This window comes from Grus americana, chromosome 4, assembly GCF_028858705.1.
Source record: "Grus americana isolate bGruAme1 chromosome 4, bGruAme1.mat, whole genome shotgun sequence".
Lineage (NCBI taxonomy): Eukaryota > Metazoa > Chordata > Aves > Gruiformes > Gruidae > Grus > Grus americana.
Window position 1 is genome coordinate 30,846,778 of NC_072855.1, and position 26,157 is coordinate 30,872,934.

At 39.0% G+C, this 26,157-nt stretch overlaps 1 protein-coding gene across 10 annotated transcripts in view; it reads left to right on the forward strand.

The window, feature by feature from the left end:
• CRACD (capping protein inhibiting regulator of actin dynamics) overlaps positions 1-26,157 on the forward strand; it is a 132,570-nt gene that overhangs the window by 50,809 nt on the left and 55,604 nt on the right. For 7 of the 10 annotated variants that reach the window (XM_054823168.1, XM_054823166.1, XM_054823164.1 and 4 more), the window contains 2 exons: positions 7,844-7,979; positions 20,312-20,383. The exons of 1 other annotated variant lie outside the window; for it this stretch is intronic. In XM_054823168.1, the coding sequence (XP_054679143.1) occupies positions 20,359-20,383 (25 nt within the window). In that variant the 5' untranslated portion in view covers positions 7,844-7,979; positions 20,312-20,358. Of the gene's footprint in view, positions 1-7,843; positions 7,980-20,311; positions 20,384-22,226; positions 22,323-26,157 lie in introns of those variants that run through there. 2 more of the 10 variants (XM_054823170.1, XM_054823171.1) reach the window with 2 other exon arrangements.

A 26,157-nucleotide genomic window follows, 5' to 3' on the forward strand; every position in this document is an offset into this window, starting at 1 on the left:
CTTTAAAGAACTGCTGTCCTCATGATGCCATTAAGAAACCTGTAATTATCAGGACAATTTGGAGGAACTGAATTTTTTGTACCAGGGACTGCAAATGTTTCTGTCAAACGCCACAACCTTGAGCTCACAGGACCTGGATCTGGGTACTTCGGACCTATGATCCCGCCTTATTTCACGCAGCAGCAGCTTTACCCCTGTGTGAGAGGCATTTTCCTTGTCAGACTTTGTGCCAGCAGCTGCCCTCTCCCCTGCCTCTTCCTGGCAGCCTTTGCCTCCTCTGTCTTCCATGCTACCACCATGTCAATGGGCTGGGGAGTGAGTTGGGCTGGAGCAGCTGCAGTCATAGGGGTTGAAGGTGAGGAAGGAGGGCTGAAAAGCAAGGGCAGAGCCCCCAAAAGCTGGACTGCTCCTCGTGCATTGCGTGTGGGGGTAGTTTCTGTCACTCTGTGAGGCTGGAGGAGCTGGGTGGTTACTTAAGCAGAGTTTCTCTTTGTGCGTTTGGTCCCCATCTTCCCCAGGACGTTGCTGCAAGCCACAGGTTGGACCATGGTGGTCTGTGTTAACAGCTTTGCATCATTTACCAGCCTGGATGCAATGACTGGTTTTGTGTTCTTAAAAGTAGCATTCTGTCAAATGCTTCACTTCAGGCAAGCCTTGGATGAAACAAAGAGATGAGACAGGGATCCCCCTCTTAATTATTGAAGCGTGCACTTGTTTGTCCTCAGAAGCTTCTGCTTTTTGCCACCGATGACCTGTTGTGGTTGAGGTAAAAACACAAAGCCTGTCAAAAGGAATCTGCTACGGCATCAGGATGGATGCTCTTGTATTTGCTGCCTCCTGGTGCGTGGCACTGCTGACTAGAAGACTTCCTACCTATACAGCATGTTGTTTTTATGCTTCTCTAGTTACCCAAGGATGAGGTCACTTGGTTCATTAATGATTTATGTTTATGTAGTGCCTTTTTTCAGGCAGCTTCCAAGGCAGCAGGCAAATTTATTTCTGCACAAGCAAGTACCCGAAACAAATTGTTAGTGATTTCTCCATAAACTGAGGAGATAGATAGTTTCAAGAAACTCCTTTTCCCCTCTATCCTTGGATATACGCTAGGGTTAGGCATCATTACTCCATGAGGCTTGTGCTGTCTGTGCACTTTGTGATATGACATTCCTCAAGAAGGAGTTTCTCAGGCTTTTCTGTTCCTTTTTTCTTTTTCTTTCAAGTTCTTTTGACAGTTTGGGGTTTGGTGTTGTTTTTTGTTTGGTTTTTTTTGTTTGGTTTTTTTTTTTCTTACTGTTACTCTCGTAGAGCAGGATCCTACTCCACAAAGCAACTTTACAGCCTCATTTAAGTCAGCCTGTAGCAGAATTCAATTTAGATCAAATAACAGGAATGGAAGCTGGTCACATAATATTGCAAATAATTTTTCTAGCTGTGTTTGGAAATAGAGTGGGTATGTAGTAAGGAATGACACTTGTAACCATAGAACAGTGTTTTTAATTGCACTTTAAATGGACAGAAAATAACTGGAGAATTTTTACCATCATAAAAGAATCTTGCAACAGTTGATGACCTGCCTTATCATTTAAGGTACTGCAAGGGAAGCAATAACATGTTTTTTTCTGGGTACTAGAGGTTATAATTGGTACAATAAACAGGGAATCAAAAACATAGATCTTGACAGTGAAATGAAGAAACAGTAGTATATTTCACATTCTTCTCTTACAGAGTGTATTAGAAGCATTTCTAATTAAAGATGTTTGCGGTCCTTGAGAAAGAACATAGTATGTAGTTTTAAAAGAAAAAAACCCACCCTACCTCTTCTGACGGCAGGTTCTCATTTATTCCTTGCCACTTTACACTTAAATTCTGCCAGTGTAAGTATAACTAAACACTGCAAAAAAGTGTACTTTGATTCACACTTGAGCAAGCTCCCCATGGCTAGGGCAGGTTGAGGCTAGCCAAGCATGATCGGAGAGCTGGATCAGATAGTCTGATGGAGAAGTTCTCTCTAACGCTCTAAAACTCTGGGAGAACTACAGTTTTATTTTGATTTACTTGCTGTTCATCATCAGTGAAGGCAAAACTACAGAATGCTCTGGCTATGCCACAGCACCGCTGTGTGTCAGCGCATTGCAAAAGTACACCCATTTTCCTACTGCAATGCCATCAAGCTCCCCTAAGCCCAAGTGAGTTTTCCCTTTTCCATACCTCATCAGCAGTAATACCATGCAGGTCAAAGACTCTCATTTACCCATCTGTATGTCCCCCAGTGTCTTTAGGTGCAGCTTTGCTGCTCGCCTGTGCAAATATAATTAACCTTCCCTGCCGCTCGCTGTGCTGGAACGACGTGAGGGAGTGCAGAGGTGAGCTGGGCACACAGCTACAGAGTGTGTGCGTGCAGGGGGACGGTTGCCCTGCAAAATCTACATTTTTCATATTAAGACCTGGCAGAGCTTTCTGAGAAGACTATTCCTGCCTTTCAGTTTGGGAGATCAAAGCTTCCTTCTTACTCAGTCTTTTACATTCATTTGAATTTTATCTACACAACCTTGACTGGAGAGATGACTTTTTGATGGTGTCAGCCTGACCCAGGAAAATTACAATGTCAACAGAAATTGTTCTGCAGGTCTGTCAAGGTTAATCCAATTTTATCCTATTTATTCATGTCATTGTTTGGCTTGTGATAAATAGGGTTGTACTTTAAAAAAAAATAGGGAACTTTTCCTATTTTTGTTTCCCACACATGGAAATTACTTTCTTGGTTTCTTTTCTTTCATATTCACAGAATCACAGCATGGCTGTGGTTGGAAGGCCTCTCTGGAGGTCATCTGGTCCAACCTCAACCAGGGCCACCTAGAGCTGGTTGTCCAGGACTCTGTCCAGTTGGGTTTTGATTATTTCCAAGGATGGAGATTCCACAACCTCCCTGGGCAACCTGTGCCAGTGCTTGGTCACCTGCAAAGTAAAAAAGTGTTTCCTGATGTTCAAAGGGAATCTCCTCTGTTTCAGTCTGTGGCCGTTGCCTCAGGTCCTGTCACTTGGTGTCACTGAGAAAAGCCTGGCTCTGTCTTCTTTACACCCTTTACATCTTTCTAGCTTGTTACATGCCCTTGCAGGTATTGTTCGGAAGTATGGGCTTGTGGAATACTGCTGATAGTCAGCTCAGGGTTTTTTTTCTTTTGTTTTCCTTTAATTTTCTTACTTGAATTTACACTTTGGAAGAGGTTGCCTTGCAAGGCATGGCTGAGAATAACTGTGTAAGGAGATCTGGGAGCCTCTACCGCTATTGAAAACTGGGAGCTGAACATTTTTACTACTTGTTTTTCCCTCAGACACCTTGCAGTTGTATGAATTAAATGATACTTTGTGATATCCTAGAGTTCCAGGACACGATACATGTCAATGATAAACGATTGTTACCAAAGCTTTTCTTATGCCAGGACTCACGTGCTCCCTTTTGAGATATTATTTACTAACCAAGATTTTTACATTTTCTGGTTTTTTTACTACTTTTAATTGCTAGGTCTGAACCAGCATAGCTTCTTATTTATCTCTCAAGAAAGCACATAAGGAATTTAATTTTGGCTGAGGAGTGAGAACACACTTTGCCCACCATGTTTGGGTATTATTTTCTGCACATGGAGCAAGAACCTGATTTGCTTACCGTATTTGGATGGATAGGAGAGGTGCACTGAGTAGCATGGTGGTAGCCCCTTTTGAAATAAAATTGTCCCTGCTACTTTTCTTACACATTTTGTTAAAAACTCTGTAACTTGCAGAAATCTAGGAAAGGGCAGGTCAGATCGTATCTGCTAGCGTATTATTTTTTTCTCTTAATGAGTCCTGGTAATTGCAGTGAGGGGATTCATTCCCCCTGAACAGTCCAAACCTCAGACTTTGGGGAGGAAGCAGCGCTAGATAAACTTTAACCTGCCATCCCATGGCTCTGTGTGCGTGTGTATATACACAGATGCGTGCATATGCGTGCATGTTTGGGGATTGTGCTCCCTGCAGGACCCAGCCCTGAAGGGGCTGGGGACTCAAACTCAAGTTTGGCACCATGATAAAATGCTAATATGATCTAATATGATCTCCAGAGATCATTTATTTTCTTCGCTTTGAGCAGTTGTGGACACTATGTGATGCGTTGTCAGAGAACACAATCCAAAGTAATGAAATTGTATGATGTGCAACGCAGAACCATCTCAGAGAAATAAATGTACTAGTGGCCACCAAAGAAATGCCTGAGGGTTCTTTTGATTTTGTTTTTAATTTAAAAACTAAACCTTTGTGTTAAAATATACTATGACTTGTTAATAAAACAGCTTGTATCGTAGTACTAGCTTGTTTCCTAAGCCTGACAATGCCAGAAGTGCTTTTCTGAATTGTATTACTTTTCATGGCTAATAATTCATTGCAAGCTTTTGTCAGGTAAGTAGTCTGGGGAAAAAAAAAAGTCTTTTTATTGATATTCTGTATATTTTTATATGCGTACCAAATACTTTAAATTATAGGTGTTACTAAATTAAATTTGAGAATCACGTATTTTAAATGTGCTAACACTGTTTCTAGTGCAGAATGATCTACCATGTTCTAAAGAAACCATGTAGTTCCTAGAAGGATCATGTTCTTGCTCATGATACAAAACACTGAGTCACAGCTTTCAGTATTTTAACTGAAAGATATCTCTACAGTCTATTGCTTTTTTTCAGGAGTTGTTGATATTGGCTTTCTCTGTCTGATGAGAAACAGATTTTTTTTTTTTTCTTTAAGCTTTCTTTGCATATGAAAAAAAAGTATTCTGGGAGTAACGCTGGTTATATTTACCTGTGAGATACTGAACATAATATTTTCCTTTTGGAGTGTTACTCAGCTATTCTGAGAAGTTGAAACATGCTCTTAGAAAAACAGGTACTTAACAGACGGGGGGGAAAGATATAGCAGGGTCCTATAGTGGACAAATATTTGATAGTTTGCCATGCTTAATTGCCTAGCAGTCTTGTGTTGCGTGGTGAAATAACAACCATGTGGACTATGTACAGAACAACTATTGTCTGAGAAGCTGAAAATAGACCAGTTGATCAATTTACCACTTGTAACTCTAGCATTAGGGTAGGTATTTTCAGGGACCTGCTTTTCTAATGACCTTTCTCTGTTCTAAAGTTTTGTACTATTATTATGTCTTGAGGTAAAGCGTAGATTGTGAAAAGGTAAAATGCAGAGTATGGAGCTCTCTGTGCTCCAACAAAATCTTGAGAAATTGAAGCAACTTTTTATTTCCTGATTTCCGTTCTGGTCAGATTTTCATGGGCGCTGGGCCTGGTATCGTAACTTCTGTCTGCTACTTATTACTGTGGGGTACAGTAATTTTTCTTGAGTATATGCAGAGTATGCATCTGCTTAGTTTTCTATGCTGGAAATAAATATTTCTAATACTGTGTTGAATTTTATGCCTGAGTTGGAAAAGGACGATATAGAATAGTTTCCTGAAATAATCTTTCAAGGTCTAAATCTTCCACGCTGGCCTGTCTGCAGGAATTTCCTTTTCATTGAAATGTTTCCCTATCCACCTGTCTCTAATTCTTCCCCTGAGAAGAAAAAGAATGATATTACATAGAAGGAAGAACTTTTCTGTTTGCTTATTACTGCCAGAGCATCTCCTTGTATGCTTCTTAAGTTTAGTAGTCAACACTGACCGTGCTTTACGTTTCTTTTTCTTGCATCTTGAACAATGGAAGTCTGTATTATACCCAGGAGTTCAAACTCCTTTAGATTCTGATTTTCAAGAACAATAAACTAATTCAGAGGTTGGTCCATTGCTCACACGCTTCAAAACCTTAATCAGCAGAACAAAAATCGACTCTCCATAACGGCAGCTACCGGTAGATTTACTGCTCCCCTTGGGATGCACGCAAGGTGATAGACCTGAAATCTCTCGGTTACAGCAGGCTCTTTATCGCAGGTGCATTGAACTCCTGGTGGCTGCTGTGCCACAGCCATTAGCATAAGTCAGTCAGGTGCAGAAAGGGCAGGGGAACACGTGAAATTTGCGGTCACGTCCCACTGAGAGACGTTTTCTGCTCTGCCAGTTAACAATACCACATCTGCAGGGCAGGGACTGCCAGAGAGACTGTGCTTGAAATGGCTTCTGGTTGCATGCAGGACTTACAGATAGGAACTAACGGAGAACTTTGCCCTGATAATAGATTACTGAGAGTGCTTTTTGGTGAAAAATTAAATACATTCTTGCCTGTTTTACCAGAACAACATTGATCTGATGTCCTGTTGCAGGCCACAAACTTTCGATGCTCAAAGCATTGCACGTGCTATTTTTGTACTGCATCTTGTGCCTGTAAGCAAGAGGGTAGTGCTGAGTCTATGTGTGAAAATTAGATTTGAGGTTGATGTGCATATATGAGATTTTTAACATCTGGAGTTGCCAGTTACACACAGCTACCAGGAGTTTGAGACCTTCACAGTTTGTGATAGGCATTAGGATTACCTTTCTTTTTTTTTTTTAAATTTGGCCTGACAAGCTCTGGATGTTTTCATATTGCTTTTTCATATTCCATTCACACCTTGAAGACATCCTGAATGTTGTGAGTGGTGCAGAGTCAAGTGAGTACTAATTTGTCATTTCTCAGCTTAAATGGACTTTGTCTTCTTCTAGATGCATTTGCTAGGATCAGCGCTGATCTAGATTATCTGTCCTGGCAGCCTGAGAGCTCCCGCCAACATAGTCCATAAACTGCAGCAGTAGCTGAATATCAGGGCTAATAACCCCACAAATTAATGCCTGCAAGCTGTTCTGTTTGCTTGCCAATGGTCATACAAGGCACTTGTCAAATGGAGCATGATTTTGCCGATATCCTAATTACATTGCTCTAACCAAATACTCGTATTTGTAGCTGCCTGAGGGCATAAGGATGAATGAATATAGTAAATACCATTTAATAACTGCTAGAGTGTGGGAATAGGATAGTTGCTACTAAATCCCTGTCTGATAATTACTTTTAGTTACATGCAAAATGAAGCATAACAATCCCTAATAAGAGTCAAAAACTTTTGAGGAAACTTTTACATCATGGTTTTGTTCAAAATACAAAATTAGTTTTAAATTTTTCAATGTAAAACTAAAAACTAGTGAAACCAAAGAAAGTCAGTTAAAAAACTAATTCAGTTGCTCAGTGCAATTTTGCAAGTTGTTTTCACCTGTTTAATTTTTTCCTACTTTCCAGTCTGTTACTATAGGTTGAATTTTTTGTAATAAAGGGTTTTTTATTAAAAAAAGCATTTCATGCTTTTTGCCAAAAGAATAGTTAAAACTCATTTTTACATGCTCTACTTGAAGGAAAATCAAAGTTACGATAAGCTCTCATTTTAATTTTTAGAAGTTGTTGGATTTTCCTTTTGAGAAACTAGAGTCAAATACTGCATTTTTATTTCAGCCAAATCTAAAGTAAAAACAATGACATATTTTTCTTGAGATATAATTAATTTAGAACAGCAGGATGTGGCTGTTTGGAAGGAAAAATAAGAAAGTGTTGCTATTTAACTAGTTAAAAAGAGTAAAGAAAGACCATTTTGTATGAAAGTCTCAGAGGGCAATCTGAAGCTAATGAAATTCTCTCGGGTTGCAAAACCTTTTTTTTCTTTCTTTTTTTTTGGGTGTGTTTTTGTTTTTTTTTTTAGACTGCAAACTTCTTAAACTATTTACAAGAGAAGTGGCAGGCAGGAGTTGCTCAACTTATAAGCGCCTTTCAAAAGAAGGAAAACATACGAATACTCTTAGCCTAGCCTAGAAAAGGCAAACTAAAATTCTTTCTTTCCCCTTTATGCCTAGGCAGTCTGAGAGAATGCTAACCACTGGTCCCTAGCAGTGTATCCTGATTTCTGATCCCTTGTATTAAAGAAAATCCCCGTTTCAGAGAGGGCAAGACTGTGAAAGTAGAGAATACCACACCCCATCTTTAAAAAAGGTAAGGATGTTTTTCTGCTGATCCTTTAACACTGTGATATCTTCATTTAACATTTCATTAAGTTGAAGGAAGAAGTGAAAATGTAAATAATAATTGAATGCTAAAGTACTTATTTTAACCTGCAAATAGATTTTTTTTCATATTAAAGGAAGAATGTAATGCATGTGTTACTGTACTTAGAACAATTTTTTGTATAGCTTTTGTGTATACTTTGGGGAAAAAAAAAAAAAAAAGAAAACAAGTATTGCACACAACAGCAAATATTTTCTTTCATTTCAACCACTGAAGTTATTCTTAGCCATGCAAAGGTTTATGTAGTCTCCGGTCTACCAAGCAACTCTCATTTAGCCAAGATAGATATACAGCGCGCTTGTAGAATGCTGCGGCTGGGAATTAGTGCTAAGTAATAGTCCACCATTTAGGCTTTATCAGAACAGATCTGCACTGTTTTCCTTTCTGCCAGGTTTTGGATTGATTGGTTATTTGTAAAATATTTACAGCTCTACTTCCTTAGACGCTTCAGTTCTAACAAGTATTGCAAGAAGCTGAAAACAGTTAAAACATACTGTACTGTGCATGTTTCCTCTGAAAGTGGAATGACAGCAGCAGAGGATTTTTTTCCATTCAGATTTTCTTTTCTCTTTTTTTTTTCTCTTTTTGGCCTGGGAAGAATGTTGTTGGAATTGCGTATGATAGGTAATAATTTCATTCTAGAGCAGCCATTCCAGAATGTAGTTCCAGGGCAAATGTGTTCATCAATGACTTCATCTGCGAACACCCCACTCTATGCTGCATTTCTGCAAAACTGGGTTCAGTGTCTATCTAATGTAGAAATGCTGTCTTTGCTTTTGCACAGAACAATATGGTTCTGTTATCCAAAGTTATTTATGTGGTTTAGAGATTCTATCCTATCTAACCAATATCACCCTGTAAATTTAACAAAGACTATTAGCTGATCAGAAGTTCTGCCTGCCTTGTGAATGTCCTGCCAAAATATATATTTGACTGGTGTGTTATGTGGCAAGAGAACGAACAATAGGCAGATATCATTGACAACTCTTCTGAAATGATCAGCTGGAATACATTGGCTTGTTCTTAAGAAAAAACAGTTCTGTTTTCTTAAGACGGTCATAGTCATGAGGACATTTTTCTACCATAAAAACCTACTACACCTCATCTGAGGGTACACAGGTGGTTTTGAAATACCAATTTGAGAGATGATGTCTACTTATGTATTATGGGGAGGCTACGTTCTTATCTTTTCAAAACAGGAGGATACAAAGTGTGCCGCCACCAACGGAAAGTGCTCTGTGAATGCAGGATGCTTCCTACCTGCTCTCTCTAACCTGTAATTCTGTGTGTAAGGATTACAGATTCTGAGCTATCTTCTGTTTCCTTCTAATAGACTTCATTTTTGCATGCAATATGGCAGTTTTTCAAATAGCACATTTTTAACTTTGCCAAGCAAAATACACGTTGGCTTAAAATACAAATATTCAAAGAGCAGTTTATGAGAGTGGTCAATTACAATATCATCTCCAGATTGGCTAATATGAATTTCATAAATAAAGTATGAAAGACATATATCGCTGTATAGAATTTGCATATATATAATTTTTCTTCCAAGAGAATTAAAGCTACTTTTCTCCTATATGTACCCAGCGTTCTTTCATAACCCGCCCCCATACCCTGTTGTTAGAATATTCTGCTTTTTGGTGCAGAAAATAGGACCAAAAACTTTGTTCTTTTATGTTCTATTAAAGTTTCTGATTTCATTTGTATCATCCAAAGCTGTTTTTTCCCCTTTATTCCATTAATTTCTTGTTCTCTTTCTTTTGCCTCTCTTACCCTTTCTTTCTTAAAATAACTGATGGTTATGGATATATTTCATTGTGTTCTTTCAGTCACTTCAGTGGAAGTACAAACAGCAAGGATTTTATGAAATGAATCAGTGTGCAATAATGAGCTATGCAAATAATCTCTTTCCTTATTTAATGAAGAGAAGGTCCTGCCAGGGAGACAGAGACTTTGGTTTAGTCAACATTATGTTGTAGCATTTGTTGATGATTCACTTTCTAGATTTCTAGACTTTTTTGGTGTTACACTTGCAATGAATTTTAGTGATAAATAGAATAAGCCTCAATGTGAAAAGTTCCTGATTTGTGAACCCTCTACATATTATTATTAATGTGGATGAATTGGTTGTCTTCTCAAATTTAATATCACAAAAACAGCCAGGAAGTATTTCACTGTAAGCAGACTCTGGTTTCACACTCTTCTGCAACTCAGCCTTAGCTTGCTTTCGTGCAGAACAATGTCACGTCCTCATTCTAGCCCAGTGCAGGAGTGACACCACGCACCGGAATCCGTAGTTTGCTCACCTGGTGCCTCTGGCCGTGCAGGGCTGGGACCTGGGGTAGTCAGCTGGGTAGCACTGTGCTTGCACCATGTGGAAAACTTCTCTGGAAAACTTCTCTAGAGAACTCATCTGTGGTTACTACAGCCACATCTGCCCACCGCGTGGCCCTCCCCAACATGTGTCCTACTTAGAAAGAAACAACTTCTTTGTTGTTTTGCTCCTCCATGACCGAAGAAGAACAACCAAGAAGATGACCTGAGAGTCACAGCAATCTGAAATGATGTTCACAGATCCATGGAAAGTATTTTCTGATATGCAATTAACTAATTAATTCAGAATATCACACTGCCTGCAGAACTGCACAGAACTTTGCAGCAGGACTTGAAAACTTGAGTGGTTAAATCCATCTACTGATCATCATAGGGCAATAATTACAAGACTTGCATAGTAAAAATTGTAAAGATTTCGATGATCTGAAAACTATGTTGTAAATATCAAATACTTGTTTCATATGTCATTTGGGGAATCTCCTGGTTGTGTGTATTTCTATCTGTGGCCAACATCTAGGGAACTCAGCTTCTGAGTCTACGTATTCAGTCCTTCTTTTTCTAAGATTTCTGAAATCCATGCCTATATTTACCAGGTTGGCAACCTGTAAGCTTTTGGAAGTTGAGAGGGTTGAGGTTTTTTAATTATTACTGGCAGGGAAGTGGGAGGGCAGTAGGTAGATCTGTTACAACATGGAAGCTACACCCGACAATTTTGGGATCTCACAGAGAGCCTGAAGAGAGTGAAATGAATGGCACAAGCTCCTGTACAGAAATTTCTTCTGAAAGAAGTCATGCTGAAGAACAGAGTTATTCTGGATCAACTTTGAAATAATGGCAAGACAACTATAAAAAAACAACAAATGAACAAAACAAGTTGCCATATCACATTTTCCATGTTCCACATGCATCTGAATATTACACTAGTTAAATTTTGCATCTGCTCTGTTTCCCCAGGAAGACAACCCAGTATGCAAAAACTTGTCTTGATAATTTTGCAAGTATAGTTTTTTCTGCTTTTACTTCCCTTGGATAACATGAATGGTATATCTATGTTAAAATCAGACCAGTATTTATATTCAGCCTCTAGATGCCGATATGTTTTTGAATCTTTGTGCTTAATATAGAGTAAGAGCTTTAGAAACATGAATATAGTAGCTTCTAAGGCAGAGCTAATTTTTGTGAAATTATTTGATTGCAATAGTATTGCTTGGTTCTAATTAAAAGTTTCTTTATTTTAATTACCAAGTTATAATTGGAATTGAGGTTTTTGTTCCTAGTTAGATTCAATAGTTCCAAACAAGATTTCTATGCTCGCTAGAAGTATTTTGGAGCAACTTTTATCTCAAAATGGGGCCCAAACTCTGAAGCATGACTGGTTCTTCATTTTTTTCAATGTGTTGAAAATTTCTTAAGTCAATTGTTTCACAAGGCCAGGAGCCATGTTCATAAAATTCAGATCAGTTTCTGTCTGGATTTTTATTTTTGTGATCCTGCTGATGACAGGAGCTTATGCAATTAATCCAGGCTTAGTTCATTTTTAGGTTACGTTCTTTTGATTTCTTCTATGCTGAATTCTGAGAGAATATCAATGAAGAGTACTGTATGCAAAATGATCTGAGGGCAAAAGGTGATTTATGCTTCCTCTAGTACTTTTAGAACTGGGCCAATGAAAGGATTCTCCATAGTTATTTTTTGTATTGATGCCCCTACATTAGAGTTTTAAAGTGCAAATTTGGATCTTAAGAGTGCTCAGGAATTCATATTTGTAGGTTTGGGACAGGCAAAAGCCGACACAAATCCTGATTTGACTTTGGCAAAGCAGTATTTGTGTTTGCGATGTCCTGCCTTGTGTCCCACAGAGACTAAATAATCTCAGAAGCCCTAATTCAGGAAAAGAGAATCATGTTCTTAATTTTAATATGATGTAGTGCTTCCTTGAGCTGCAAGCTCACTATAGCCCTGAGCTTTGGTGGCTGACTAGGCCTGAGGGAGGTAAAGCTCTTCAGGAAGTTCTAAAAGGAAAAGACACCCATGCAGATATCAGAGCTAATTATGATATGGCATGTTAAATTCGGTACTGGCAACGGACTGACAATCTGCTCTATATTCAAAGATTTAAAATTCCCTGTGGCCTTCCTCCCCTCCATCTGAATGAATCTCCCAGCTGAAATGCAGCTCAGAGACTTACACAGCTTTTTAAAAGTTGCCCGTGCGTACTTCGCTATTTTTACTTCATGTTTCACGCACTCCTTGAACTTCTTGGAGATCTGCAATGTCCTGAACAGGCAGTAGGCAGAGGTGTCTTCAAGACAAGGTCCTTCTTCAGTTCCATCATCTTTATCATTAAGTAGAAAGGGGAGCTGAACTCTCTTGTCATGGTTGGATAATATTTTCCACTGCAGGGCCCTGCTGAGGTTGCTAATTTTCGTTGATATAACTCAGGACAAAACAATGTCATATAGTGCTGTTTTGTATCTTACTCTTTTTTCCATATTGCATATGTGCTTGTCTAAAAGTAAGACTTCTTCCCTAGAAGAGAATGGTTCTGGAGATGAAGAAAAGTTTGAGAAATATATAACCTGTAGACAAGTTTCACTAAAAAAAATTCTTCAAGGCCTTTCAAGATGTTATTTTAATCTGCCTATATGTTTTACAGAAGGACAAATGCTGTGATTTTTAATGGTTATCTTGTTAGATCTGGAAGATATAATGTGCCATTATAATACTTTTACTGCCTATTGAGCCCGTTAATGTACTTGTTTCTTCCTTGGTGAAACTTAAAGTACGGAAAACATACAACTAGAGAATGTAATCTGAAGAAAATGATTTTCTGTAGAAAGGTTTCCTTATACTTCTGCAGCATTCAGGTAGCCAATGCAGCGCTTTATACTATTATACTGTTTAATATAGTATTCATGTATGGTACTATTTGTTTATTGTGTTAAATAGAAATACTGCAAATATTATTTAAAATATTCATTATATAAATATACAATACTATTAGTTGTTTCCATTAGTAATCATAGGAAGGAATACAGACAGTAGGATGGAACTGCACAATGTGACTTTCTTATTACAGGGCTCTGCAATTCCTTGGAGTTGTGATTTACTGGTGCTGCTGTATTATGTTAGGAAGCACAGCTATAATTTTCATATATTAAAAATTTCGTAATGTAACAACTCTTGTACCCTCACAATACTGCTACTGCATAGTTCCAAAGAAGCCTAAAATGTAAGAGATTTTACTGCAAGAACAGTGATTTAAACATAAGGGAAACTTAAACTTGTGTTTGATTTCAAAATCTCAGTGGTTATATAGATGTGTTGTACTGTACTTCTTGTTTCAGTAACGATTGAAAAAACAAACAAACAAACAAACAAAAAACCCACAAAAAACCATGGCTGCAGCTGAAAGCGATACTAACCAAAATGTTCACTCTGACGTACTGGGTACTGATGATTCAGGTACTGTAAAAATAAACTGGGTTTTTGGTTATAAATTAAAGAGACAGAACACATTTTCATTTTACCTCTTCCTTCCTCAAAAATTACTGCGAGGAAACTGTTTAACTGTTTATGCCTGTGTCTGAAAATTGTAGAGTTGACCAGGCTGGTCTGGCAGTTTCTTCTTACTACAGATGGGTCTCACAGTGTCTTTTTACATAGTCTGGAGTGTAGTTGATCACTTGGGCTAGCCAGCTCCAAGTATTTGTATAGGAAGTCTAAGCAACAGTTTTTTACAGCAGGATTTGATTTAGTTTTTTCCCTTGCCTCTCTTTCTTTTTTTTTTTCTTTTCCCCACTATTTCAAGTTGTAGAAATGTTTGGCTTACTTCTAGTATTCTGTGAATGAAAGAGTCCTAGAAATTGGCTCTACAAAGTAATAGTGTTTATTTCGTTGTTCCTCTTTTAAGTGTAGGACTGTTCATTTCATTATATTTCTGACTATCTGGTCAAGGCGAATGAATGTGCTTGCACTTCATGTCTGTGTCCAGTTGTGTAATATACTTTATTGAGAAACTTTTCCTGATACTGAATCTAAACTTTGGTAACATTTTGTCCTAGAAAACACTTAGAGCCTCCTTAACAACCCTACTCCTTTCAGTCTTGTGTAGTCTCGCAGAAAAATCAACAAAGTTTAGTACTGAAAGATAAAACTATATTTAAGGAATCAAAGTATAGTATTTTTTATTCCCAAACTTATGGGATTTCTTTTAAAAGCTGCCATAAGGAAATCTCCAGTGATGGAAACATAGGAGTTATGGAAAACTAGATCATAAACCAATTCTTTTAAGTTCTAGTTCAGGAAGTTGCTTGAGGATAAATTAAACTGAATTCCTCAGCTGGAGTTTTGATGTCTTAGTTGCATACATCCTTAGTAAAACCAATACCATCTGTATATTCTACCTCTGCTGAAATGTTATTAAATAGGCTGAAGACATCTTACTTGTTTTCCCTAGTCGTATTCCCAGCTGCCCTCATGGAAACTAGCACCTCTCCAAGGAAACTGGCCCAGCAATTTTAGAATCAATAGACCAGATAATACATTTCAAGATTGTCACATGGAAATGAAAGGCACTCATCATCACCTATAGCTTAATAGCTTTAAATTCATAGTAAGTGCATTAGGGAAATTTATATAGCCTTTGTGATGTCTACGCAAAGCTGAAAATGGATGAGCCTACCATTCAGTCAGTTGAAAGAGAGTATGAATATGTATGATTGAAGAGATACTGAACTTTGTCATGGAAATCTTAATTCTAAAAAGCATAAAACATTTCTTAAGACTGAAATGACTCTTAATCTGCAAAGAAATCTGACCTATGTTGAGTACTAGTTACAGAAGCAGAAGTTAACAGTGCTTTCTTTGGCTTTAAAGATTTGTAATCTATATCAACGAACTAAAAGTTAGATGAGCAAGATCATCCAAGATCATTCCACCGGTGGTTTATCATATTAGTGCAACAGAACAGACCCAGGCCATTGACCTTTCTTATGAGTGCTTGACTCTGTTGGTGGCAGCAGGGTGTATAAATAGTAAAAGCTTTTGGAGAAATACTTTGTTTTGTATTAAAATAGATGGTTGAGCTAATCATGGAACGGGAGCAGGGATTTCTAGATGCCTGCACTAAATGCCAATTTATCCCTAAGGTTTTAAGAAGCTTGGAAGAACTGTGCAATGGTAGCTCTTAAGGGTTAAAATACTGCTGAAAGTTGTCCCCAGAAAAGTCATCATAAAAACTCATGAACTGCTGGTTTTCTGCTAATTTCATGACCTTGACTTCTGAAATCCCAAAATCCACGAGGCAGTGATTTTAATCTTTATTTAGGATTCACATGTAGCTAATCTTTTTTAAATCCCCTCTGCCTCCTTATTTTCCTCCCCCCCTCTTTTCCTTCTGTCAGCCCTTCATTCTTCATCAGCTTGCCTTAAAGGCCCAGGGTGGATGAGTCAGTGATTCCAATCTGTATCTGCTTAGATACCGATTCCCTTCTAGGGATAACAATATCATGCTTTAGCCTAGTAGGCAGTCACGCTTTTTGAGGGATTTTGACATCTAGGACTTTCTTTTATTAGATATTGACTGCTGCACTCCTCTCTGTTTCAGTCTCTGGGGTCTTTTTTTAAAAAAAAAAAAAAAAAACAAAAAACCAAAAAAACCACAAACCTAAACAACCCAGCTCTTGCCTGCACAGATATTACCAATCTGATGAAAATTCAGACTGGTTTAATCTTGTGTCGATCTCTCCTTTCTTGTCCACTTGTCAGTTGTTCATTAATCTTCGGCCACCTGAACATCTACTTGCCTTTCTGCCTCCCACCAGTCCTTTCCTCCTCCGCACTCCTAGGGAACCCCTAACACTAGCACTGCCAGACCTTGTGGCACTGAATTTTGCTTTTGTGTGACTTGACAGTTTGGGGGGAAGCTAATACCATACCTCTTCCTTGCTAGATACAGAAGAGACTGTAGGTATCTGAAATAAGAAAGGCTGAAAAGCCAAAATACCTGGTGAGGAAGACATCTTTCATGCTGGCACCACAGAAGCACCTGAGTACTCGAGCAGGCACAAGGTGCTTCCGAAGCACCATAATGCCACATTTGCTCCACGCTCTGGAGCTGCAACCACACACTCAGATTAGGTGTCTCTCACTTGGGGGGGGGGGGTGAGGAGAGAGGGAACATTCTTCTCCCTTCTTAATTCTCTCTTCATCTCTAAAGCCAGGAGAAAGCTGGAAGGGTAACACATGATGGTATTCTTCTGTGTTCATTTTTTCTAATTGGCCAAAGTATTGAAAATGTTTCTGTCTCTTTAAAATGGTGTGGTATTTTGTGCTGTGACTACTACTGAATGTGAAGTTATTTGAGCAAACAGAATAACTTCATGTGTGTTGAGGTGTGAGGTGACCTCATTATTTCTAAATCTGTTCCTGTTTTGTAGCACTCCTTATTCAGCTCTACTCTTTCAGCTGCTCAAGTGTTTTTATTTCTGCTCTGGTTGTGTAACAGAAATTTTTTGAAATGTCAAAATCACAGCAACATAAGTTGATTAGTTGAGCCAACATGGTAGAAATCTAGCTGCTCATAGATAAGACAACAATGGAGTAAGATTAAATGGTGTTTGTGGCTTAATAAGAAGCAACACTTGCTAGGTTTTAATTTGGTGCAAGGTTGTTGTTTAATACGAGAGATGCTTCTTTCCAGTGAAGAGTTCTGGTAAAGATATTTAAAAATCCCCATTTTTGTCTTTGCTTATGTGAAATCAGGGCTTCAGAGAGATGTTGTGTTGAAAACTCTGGGAAGCTGGCATTCCCTGTTTGCCTTCAGAAGAGCATGTCATGAGGAGCGCTGGTAGGCACTCTGCAATCAGTACTTGCTCCAAGGCAGAGGTGTACATCCCCAGGGAGAGACTGCTCCCTTCAGCACTTTGTGGTTTTGCTGCCACTGAGGACCTTGCTGTTGGGACTGTTTATCTGGAAATGGGGCATCTGTCCACTAGCAAGGAAACTGAAAAATTATTTCTCAGAGTTCACTCAGTGGGCACCCGGCAGCCCTGCTGGTCATTACCACGTAGAGTTTGAAGAAGCAGATTAGAGGCAGATGACTGTATATTCCTTTGCAAATACCATATGTCATTGAATTTCTTATGCTGACTCAAGAGTTTTTCCATTTGGACCTTCAGCATTCAAGGGACAAATGAGAGACAAGAGTCCAACGACGTTGCTTGAGAGCTCTATTTATTGCCTCCTGAGTAGTTCCTGCGGGACGTGTTTTGTGTAAATAATGCATCTCCCGTCTTTTGTATCATTAACCACTTTTCAGAAACTCCCTGGCTTCCAGTGAAGTGGTTTCTGCTTGGTTCATTGCCTGCCACTCTCTTTTACTTGATTTCTTTTACTAACTTCAATATTCTCCACTGACTCATATAGCTTGGAACACTTGACTGAGGTGGTAATCTGTTGGGTTTTTTAACCAGCAGGTAAGTTTTCTAACCAAGCGTGTTTCCTGAGTTTGGGTGTGATTGAGGTAATGCTGATGTTAGGAAGTCATAGGAAGAGTGGTTTCTACCTCTTGATCGTAGGATTGTCTACCACTTGTCTTCATGCCTGTTGTCTGAGTGATGCTGCTCCTCAGCTGCTGTTATAAAAAGTCCTTTGATAACCTTGTGTGATGATTAAACGCTGCTAATTGTACTTGGCTAGGAGATTGTTTCATGGTCATTCATGCATCTCCAACTTTGATGCTGGATTAGGTAGTCCCTCTAAGAGGTACCTCTTGACACCTATGCTTTTCAATATTGTAATGTTCATCTGTTGGTCTCTAAGTTAGATCTCAGTCATGGGGTTTGAAATGATAAAACTGCAAAGGACTTAAATAGCTGCAGAATGTGCCCAGGGGAGTGACCACAGTTGTGATCCAGAGAGCATTGCTCGGGTAGCCATGCAGCTTTTCTGATGGTCCTGAGCCATACTGTAAGCTCTCATGGTCTGAATTAATCTTGGCTTGCTGGCTATTAGGAGGGATGCTAGATCGAGTGTAGTGCTGTGGGAGGAAGGCTTGAGGGGGCTGGGTGAAGCAATTTATTTGCTGCAGGGAATCTTGTTCTTGTCAGCTGCTGGAGTGGAGGAAGCAGCCAAGCAACCCTTTTAGATGGGTCAAAAAGTCATGCGTTTTGTCAGACCAGAGTAGTTTCATCTTTCTATTCCTTTTTTTTTTTTAGCTCTTTTTAATTAAAAATTAAATTGGGTGAAAGTCATTCTCATGGCTCCTGAGAATGTTTCATTAATGAAATAAAATGTGTCCCTAAAGAAAGAAGTCACTAAAGTCATTATTATACATAAGTCTTGATATATCCACCCCCTCCCAAAAAAAAAAAAATCAGTGTGAGATACCTCAGAGGAGAGGGAGACAGGACGATATTACTCTCAACTTTTTTATTTTATCTTTTCTCTTTCTCAGTTCGATCCCATTTGCCTATATTTTGGGGAAATGATGCTGTGTGTGTATTTCCAGTGCTTAGCAAAATGCAGCCACTAAGCAGCTTGGGATTCTTAAATGTTTCTCCAAATAAACTAATAATGTGTGTTTAATTGACTTTATAGAGGAAGATTTAAGAAATCAGATATTATTGAATGTGGTATGTACAATAGTTTAATTAAAATTTTCCTCTGTTAAAGGCTTTACCTTACTACTTGAAAAGTCTCTGTGATAGATATGCAAGTGCTAAGGACCTCTGTTTAAACCAGAAGATAACCATAAACTTTGGTTTCACATTAAAAAAGTACAGTCTTTCTCTAGATCCTGAGTTTTACAAGAAGCACTTTTTGGTCTAAACATGTTTGGGATGTGAAGGCCTAAGCTTCTTAGCCACTTGCTGTTGCTGGTCTTTGGGTAAAACTTGTAAGACGTGATTTTGAACAAACACCGTGCAAGAGTTGGATAGACAGCATTAAAACATGAATTTCCTGCAGAGGATTTTACTGCACTATAAGCTACTTGGTTCCTGGGACATTTGAAAATTAGACCACCCATTTGTATGCCAAATTACAGATCTGGGAGCCTAGCTTTACAGGGCATATTTTCCCTTAAATCCTGGTTGCAAAGATCTATTTGTGGAAGACTGGCACCCCTGCGAAAGGAGTTACTGGAGCCATGGGAAATTTTATCCAGAGCACAGAGAAGTACTGTAGCAGGCTTTGGCTCAGCCTGTGTTGACTGAGAACTGCATAATGAAGTCTTTTTTAGGTTTTATGTTCAAAACTTTATTGCTTTCTAAGAGGGATTTGCATCATTGTTGCTTCTTTTAGGATGATAATATAGACTGTTTAATGCTTGTCTCCATCTCATGGTACTATAGGATGCTTCAGAAAATACTAGTGACTGGCACGATTTTGGAAAATGCAACCTCCAGATTTCATGGTAGTTACTGACATTAAACTGTTCTTGAAAGTTAAAAGCATGGATGATAATGTAATGACAGGATTTTTCTGACTTTTTAAAAACCTCTACTGTTATTCATAGCACCTGTAAAGAGCTGCCTAGTATTCCAAGTATACCTTATTGCCCTTGTGGAAAAGGTAAGCTATTTTTGGCTTTCTAGCTGGGGAAGACTGAGCAAAAAGCAGTTATATGAACTAATGTACCAAATGAATACTGCATGAAAGATCAGTCGGGAGGTCTTAGCTATCAATCTGAAATCACCTTGGTTCTTGCTAGTTAAAACCTCCCTTAGCATTTTCCACAGGGAGAGCGCTAAATAAAAACAGAGTGCTGAAATACGTGCTCAGCTTGATTTGTAATGCTGTTCCTACAACCTTCCTATCATGTTACAATATGTCCTTCAGAGTTCTCTTAAAAACAACAACAAAACAAGCCAAACAAACCCTTCTCTCTGGTGATTTCATGGCTTTTGTTTCTTCCTCAGAGAAGATCAAGTCTGGAGTTTCTCTGACTTCGTCTGAAATTGTAGGCATGATCAATTTGTTTAAGAAACCTTGTAAGTACTTGACTGATTCTGTAGATTATGGAGCACATGATGTCCTGTCATTCGAAAGCTCACTGCTAAGTTTTTGTGGCTTAGTCTGGAGTACTTTCAGCGGGGAGCTGGCTGAGGGGAGAATGTGCTGTGCTTATTGTTTTTCAGCAGGAGCTGCTGCTAATGTATGTGCTGCTTTTGTCCATTTTTATGGCAGTTGTAATAAACAGCGTGTGTGTGGAGTCAGTCCAAACCAAAGAGGTTATTCTGGTTTATGTTTTTGCAGGTAATTCCCTGTGGCATCACTGGGAGCTATCTGCACTACTGTGGGAAACTTGACTCCCCCAGTTTGTGTTATGTCAGATGCTGTGCTTTAACGTACCTTTTGCAATGGTCCTTTTAACCGATGAAAGTTTAGAGTCTATGGATTTAAATTTTGAAGTAAATAGAAAAGCATGTGCTCATTTAGGATCATCTGGATTATCTTTCAAAGTTGTCAAAAAGTTTGTTATTTTTAAAGCTTACTACTGTAGCTCTAATTTCAATAAGTTTCCCTATGTTGTCAAATATTATTTTTCAGTTGCACTGATACTAATTTACATTATTTCATTTTTATTTCTTGCATTGGATTTGCAGAGATTATTTGACAAATTCAGAATTTGAGTTAAATGATGCAAATGGACTGAAGCAGTATTACGTTTGTACCTATGTGTAAATACCAAGCATGCTATCGAGCAGTGGTGCTGGATTAATGTGATGTCCTTCTGTTCACCTCGTTGGTGGTGGGGTTTGGGGGATGGTGGGGGATGATGAGGGAGGAGGGTTTGGCCAAAGTGTTTATAATGAACAGGATTTGCTTTCAACATGAGATGATGCTTAACATCTTAACATAACAAAAGCTTTAGTCTGTTTTCAGGTTTCTTGATTATTTGTCTATTCCAGTTCAGAAGTAAATAGTATCTCTGTTTCCATTGGATTGCATGATGTTCCACATCAGCTTGTGCTACTGAAAAGGTATCAAGAGGGGAAAAGGCTCTCGCTTGATTCACTAACTGCCCTTCAGAACAAGGCGTGAAGTCCCCCTGTCACTGACGGTCAGGTCAAATGCTCTACCAGGGAAAGAAAGGAGAGAGGATGGAATGTAAAAAAAGCCTTTACTTCTCAACAAGTTATTTAATTGGCTCTAAAGGATGGAAGAAGTAAGACAACTTACTTTGCATGCACTATTGAGGAATTCATGTAGGAAGAAGACACACAAGTGTTTGAAATACCTGGCTAGCTCTCTGTTGTCATCTGTTAATAATTCACATGGCCCTTTCATTTGTATTTTGTTGAGAAAAAGAGAGTAGGCTTGAAATATAAAGAAGCTCTTAACTTCCTTTGTGAAGGAGTGGGAGTACAGCGTGTCCATTCAGTACAAAGAAAAGAATTTACTTGTGTGAAGTTTTCAGACTTTTTTAGTTTTCTTTTTGTAGGCAACTTCACCAGCGGCATTGTGGGAAGGGAAGGGAAGGAAGCTCTTTCTCACGTGGCTTTTACACTCATGTTAGTTATGATTGGTGAAGTCATAACTGAGCTGCAAATTCCAGACCCAGACTTTCCCAGAATTTGGTGCCTGCCTTTGTAGAAAAACATTTGCTATACAATTACCACCAAATAAAATGGTGCATCGCTGTCTTGTCTTACACTGGATTTTGTGGTTGATCACTGTATAGTACTACTGTAAAGACTTAAAAATCCCTGGCTGCCAGCTGTGGGGGACGAGTCTGATTCAATGTCATGTGAGTCTTCTCTGAAAGTTGTTGTTCTAGGAAACCTGTATCCACAGTCGCTGCCTCCTTTAATAGAAAAAGGATCAGCTAAATTATATTTGGTTTCTCTGAGGGTACCTGTGTTTCATGGGTAGGATTAAAAGCAGAAAGACAGAGAATACCTACAGTTTGCCAGCCTTCTAGCTGAGGTGAGTGATGACAATTTTGCATGCTTTGGTGGTCTTGTTCGCAGAACATGCTTCTGTGCTAGGGCTTTATTTTGCCTTTGTTTTCAGTCCCTTTTCTATCCTAGGATGTGCAACGGTTTCTGAACTCTCTCACCCACAGCAAACTTTCTGTCCCAAAATGGGTAAAGAGAAAAATTTGAAAATATCATGCTATTAAAATCTTGTTGCTAATGTCTCACTTAGGATATTTGTTTCTGATTCCTTAAGAAGTGTACAATTTATGTAAGAGATAAGTATGACTTACCTTACTTCTGCATAAGAATTGGAACTCTAAAAAATGATGTGAACACAGGTGATGTATATGTCCACAAGTACTCTAGATAGGATAGCAACATTTTTTATACATGGAACATGAATTTTTAATAGCGCATGGGTAGAGACAGCCACTAATTGGCTAACTCAGTCACTTGTAGCAAGGGCATTCATTATCTTTGTTTTATGAGATTTCTTCCTAGTTCTCTTTCAGAAAAGTTGGAATGCGTGGTCTGACTGCCTGTCCCCATGAGTCAGGAGTGAATTTCAAATTAATCCTCTGCTGCTAGAGCAGACTGGCTGCTCTTGGAAATGTGACACTCAGCCAGGTGGAATTCTTGTCTGCACCAACCTCACCATGCCTGCATTCACTTTTCCTAATTGCAAAACAACTTACATTTAATGAGTTACAATTAATCAGAGTACCTTTTGCTTTGCTACACATATAAAATTATACTTTCAGTAAAATGCTTCATGAACTAATTAGAGACCTCAACCCAGTGTAGTTGGGAGACTTCTGTCCTCTAGTTTAATAGTTTCTTATTAAATAGATTAAAATCTCATCTCTTCACTCCAAATATGCAGCCTCTTCATGTTCTTCTCCTCCCATGGCAGACTACATTTAATTCTTATTCTGGAATGCTGTTTCCCTAAATGACGTGTCCTCTTTAGCCTTGTCCCATTTCGCAATGTAGCCTAAAGCAAGGATGACCAGGTGCACTGTTGTCCCAGCTGACTGCTCAGGTGCTGGAGGATAATGAGAGGCTGACTCTGCAGAAGGTGCTTGGGATATCCTGAAAAACAGGTACAAACAAACCTTACCAGTCTGGTGGCATGGTCCAGGAGGGTAGGACAGAGAAACACAGCTACTCACACCAAGGCAGGGTCCTCAAAACTTACTAGCTTGGGCACAGAGCCTATTCCAGCAGAAGTGAGCAGAATCCTGCAAGGCTGCCTCAGTGGCTGTGCCCTTGCCCATCAGCACCTTGAGGGGCTTACAGCTGCCTTGCTTTTCCCTGCTGTGAACCTTGGAACAACACCTAAAATGTTTTCAGTGAAAAAACCAAAGCAAAATAAACCTCCTTCTCCCTTCAATTAGAGCTCATTCTGCTAGAGACCAAGTAATGCTGGTGGTGACTCTGCATAAGTTACCCAGGACCAGTATCTCTGAAGCTGCTACTTGGGTTCCTGTCATGCCATGAGTAAGCACTGTGTTTCCACCACAGCTGCAAAGAATGATACTATCCTTGGGAGAGCTTGCTTCATTGGGTGTTCTGAGGACTTTTCTACAGGTGGTTCTTGTGGCAGGTGGTATAAGTAAGCAAACTTTTGATCTTACAACAAAGTAACATAGATTGCTGGTGCTTCTGAGATGTAAGGTCTTGCAAGAGTTTTCACAGTTGGCCTTTCTGCTCTCTACCTTGGTCCTAGTTAAATTTCAGATGTTTTGGTTGAGAGGCTTCTGGCCTCTTTTACAGTGCTGTGCAGTGCAGGTGGTGTCTGTGCAGGAACGTGCTGCCCTAAGCGCTGCCAGGCTGAAGCTCTCGCCAGCCGGTGAGGCTCGCAGCTCCGTACCCGTTGTGTGGATGTATGCATTGCCAAGGCACCTTGGAGAGGAACATTTACAGGTAGATAACCTGCTTCAGCTTCTATCCAGTGTCCCTTTCCACTTTGCTCTGAATGTTTTATTTAAATAAAATTAGGGAAAACACTTTGCTGTGTTTTTGAAAGAACTGAGTAAAAATATTATTGTATTTTTAAAAGCAGTTCAAATATTTCTTGTTACAAAGTAGTGAAATTTCATTGCTCTCTTATTTTTCTATTTTTTGGTTAAGTGGTTATCCAGATACTATCTGCATTGCCTCACCATTCCTGGAGTTTTAGGATACAGTGTGGGTGATGTCCTTAAAGGAGTCTGTTTACCAAAATTAAATGCACGTATATGAACAGCTTTTAGTCATAATGTTTGACTGTGGTTCCAGAACTAGCACCTTCAAAGTAAGCAGCAGCTGCCCTCCTGTCAATGAATATGGATATATAATGCCAGGTAGCTGTATGTATTCTCTCCATATTTTTTTTTTCCAGATTCATCAGTGATCTGCAATATGTAAGCACATGATAAATTTCATGTACAGAAATGTTAAGTGTCTGTGCTCGTCTTCATTTAGCATTTGTTGGAATGCTAATAAAACAGTGAACTCTCAGGCAGCACAGCAGATTATTTATCCCTGGTTACATTTCAGTTTACAGTCTAAAATACTTAAACTTGTTTGTCAGAGTCAGTCAGCCAGAGAGCAAATACACGTAGTATTAACTGTGACTAAACATAGTAGCTAGAATTACGTTTGCTCAGAGTAATGTTTTCTACAAACAAATTGCGAACATTCCATATCCTGGCATATATGTCATACCTCTACCATCAGGTTTAAAAGAGCTGATAAATCAGCCCAGAAGATTTGGAGGGAGATGGTGCCTTTTTCGAGACCCAGTCGCATCTCTGTCTCCTATTTTCTTCTGATGCAGTGTGGTTGTGCATTTTATAGTTTGGCTGCAAATAATTTTGAGCAGAAAAGCAGGAAAAGGAGGAACTGGTATTTCTCCTGCTATTGAGACATACCCTCTGATGAAAAATACTGGAGAAAATATTGCTCTGCATTGGAATTACAATGTGTTCCTGCCCTGCTGGCAACTGGCATTTTTCTTTCTTCCATATAATATGCAAGACTTAGCCTTAAAAAGCGAGTTACCTTCCTATAACTGACGGTGCTGTCATTTCATGCACCTAAATTAAATGGTTCTTTCCTCTGACTGTCCTGGGTGGGTGTTACTGCACATATGGGTTTTGGGCTTTAGCTCTGCTCTTTAAAGAGGTATCAAGATTAGCACAGTCAGTTAGAGCATCTGGATTTTTCCAAAAACGCAGTAGAAAACCTGGTATGGGGATCTGACAGAGGGCCGGCACAGCACTGGAATTCTCTTCACCTGGGACTTTTAGCTACGAATGTTAATTTGCCCCTTCTGTATGCCATGATTAAAAAGACCATCCACAATGCAAAACAACTACTGTTGTTTCCATACTCACAGTCGACAAATCTGTCGGAAACGATTCTGTGAGGAAGGCTTCAAGTGCAACCTGGATTTATTTTGAGCCGCTTTGCAGTATCTCAGCTTCAAAACGAATCAGGGAGAGAGATTTGTGCATCTCTTGAGGCTCGTTGGTCACATAATGGAAACTGATTACATTTATAAACTTTTATTTTGGCTTGTTTATTATTTTAGTACTGTTAGAATTCTCTGAAACTGGCATGTGCTGTTGTAACCCTGGGTGGTGCTTTACAGAGATGGAAAAATACTGTTTCAGCTGCTGAACGCTTATAGTCTAGATAAATTAAGAATAGATAGGAGAGAAGTAAAAAAATGTTAAAACTAGATGAGTATTTGCCTCTCTCCTTTGCCCCTACCCCTTTCCTACGTTTGCTCTCTGGGATTTCTTTCATAGTGATTGCTCTTGACCCTTGAGTTTTACAAGTAGAGCAGAGGTATC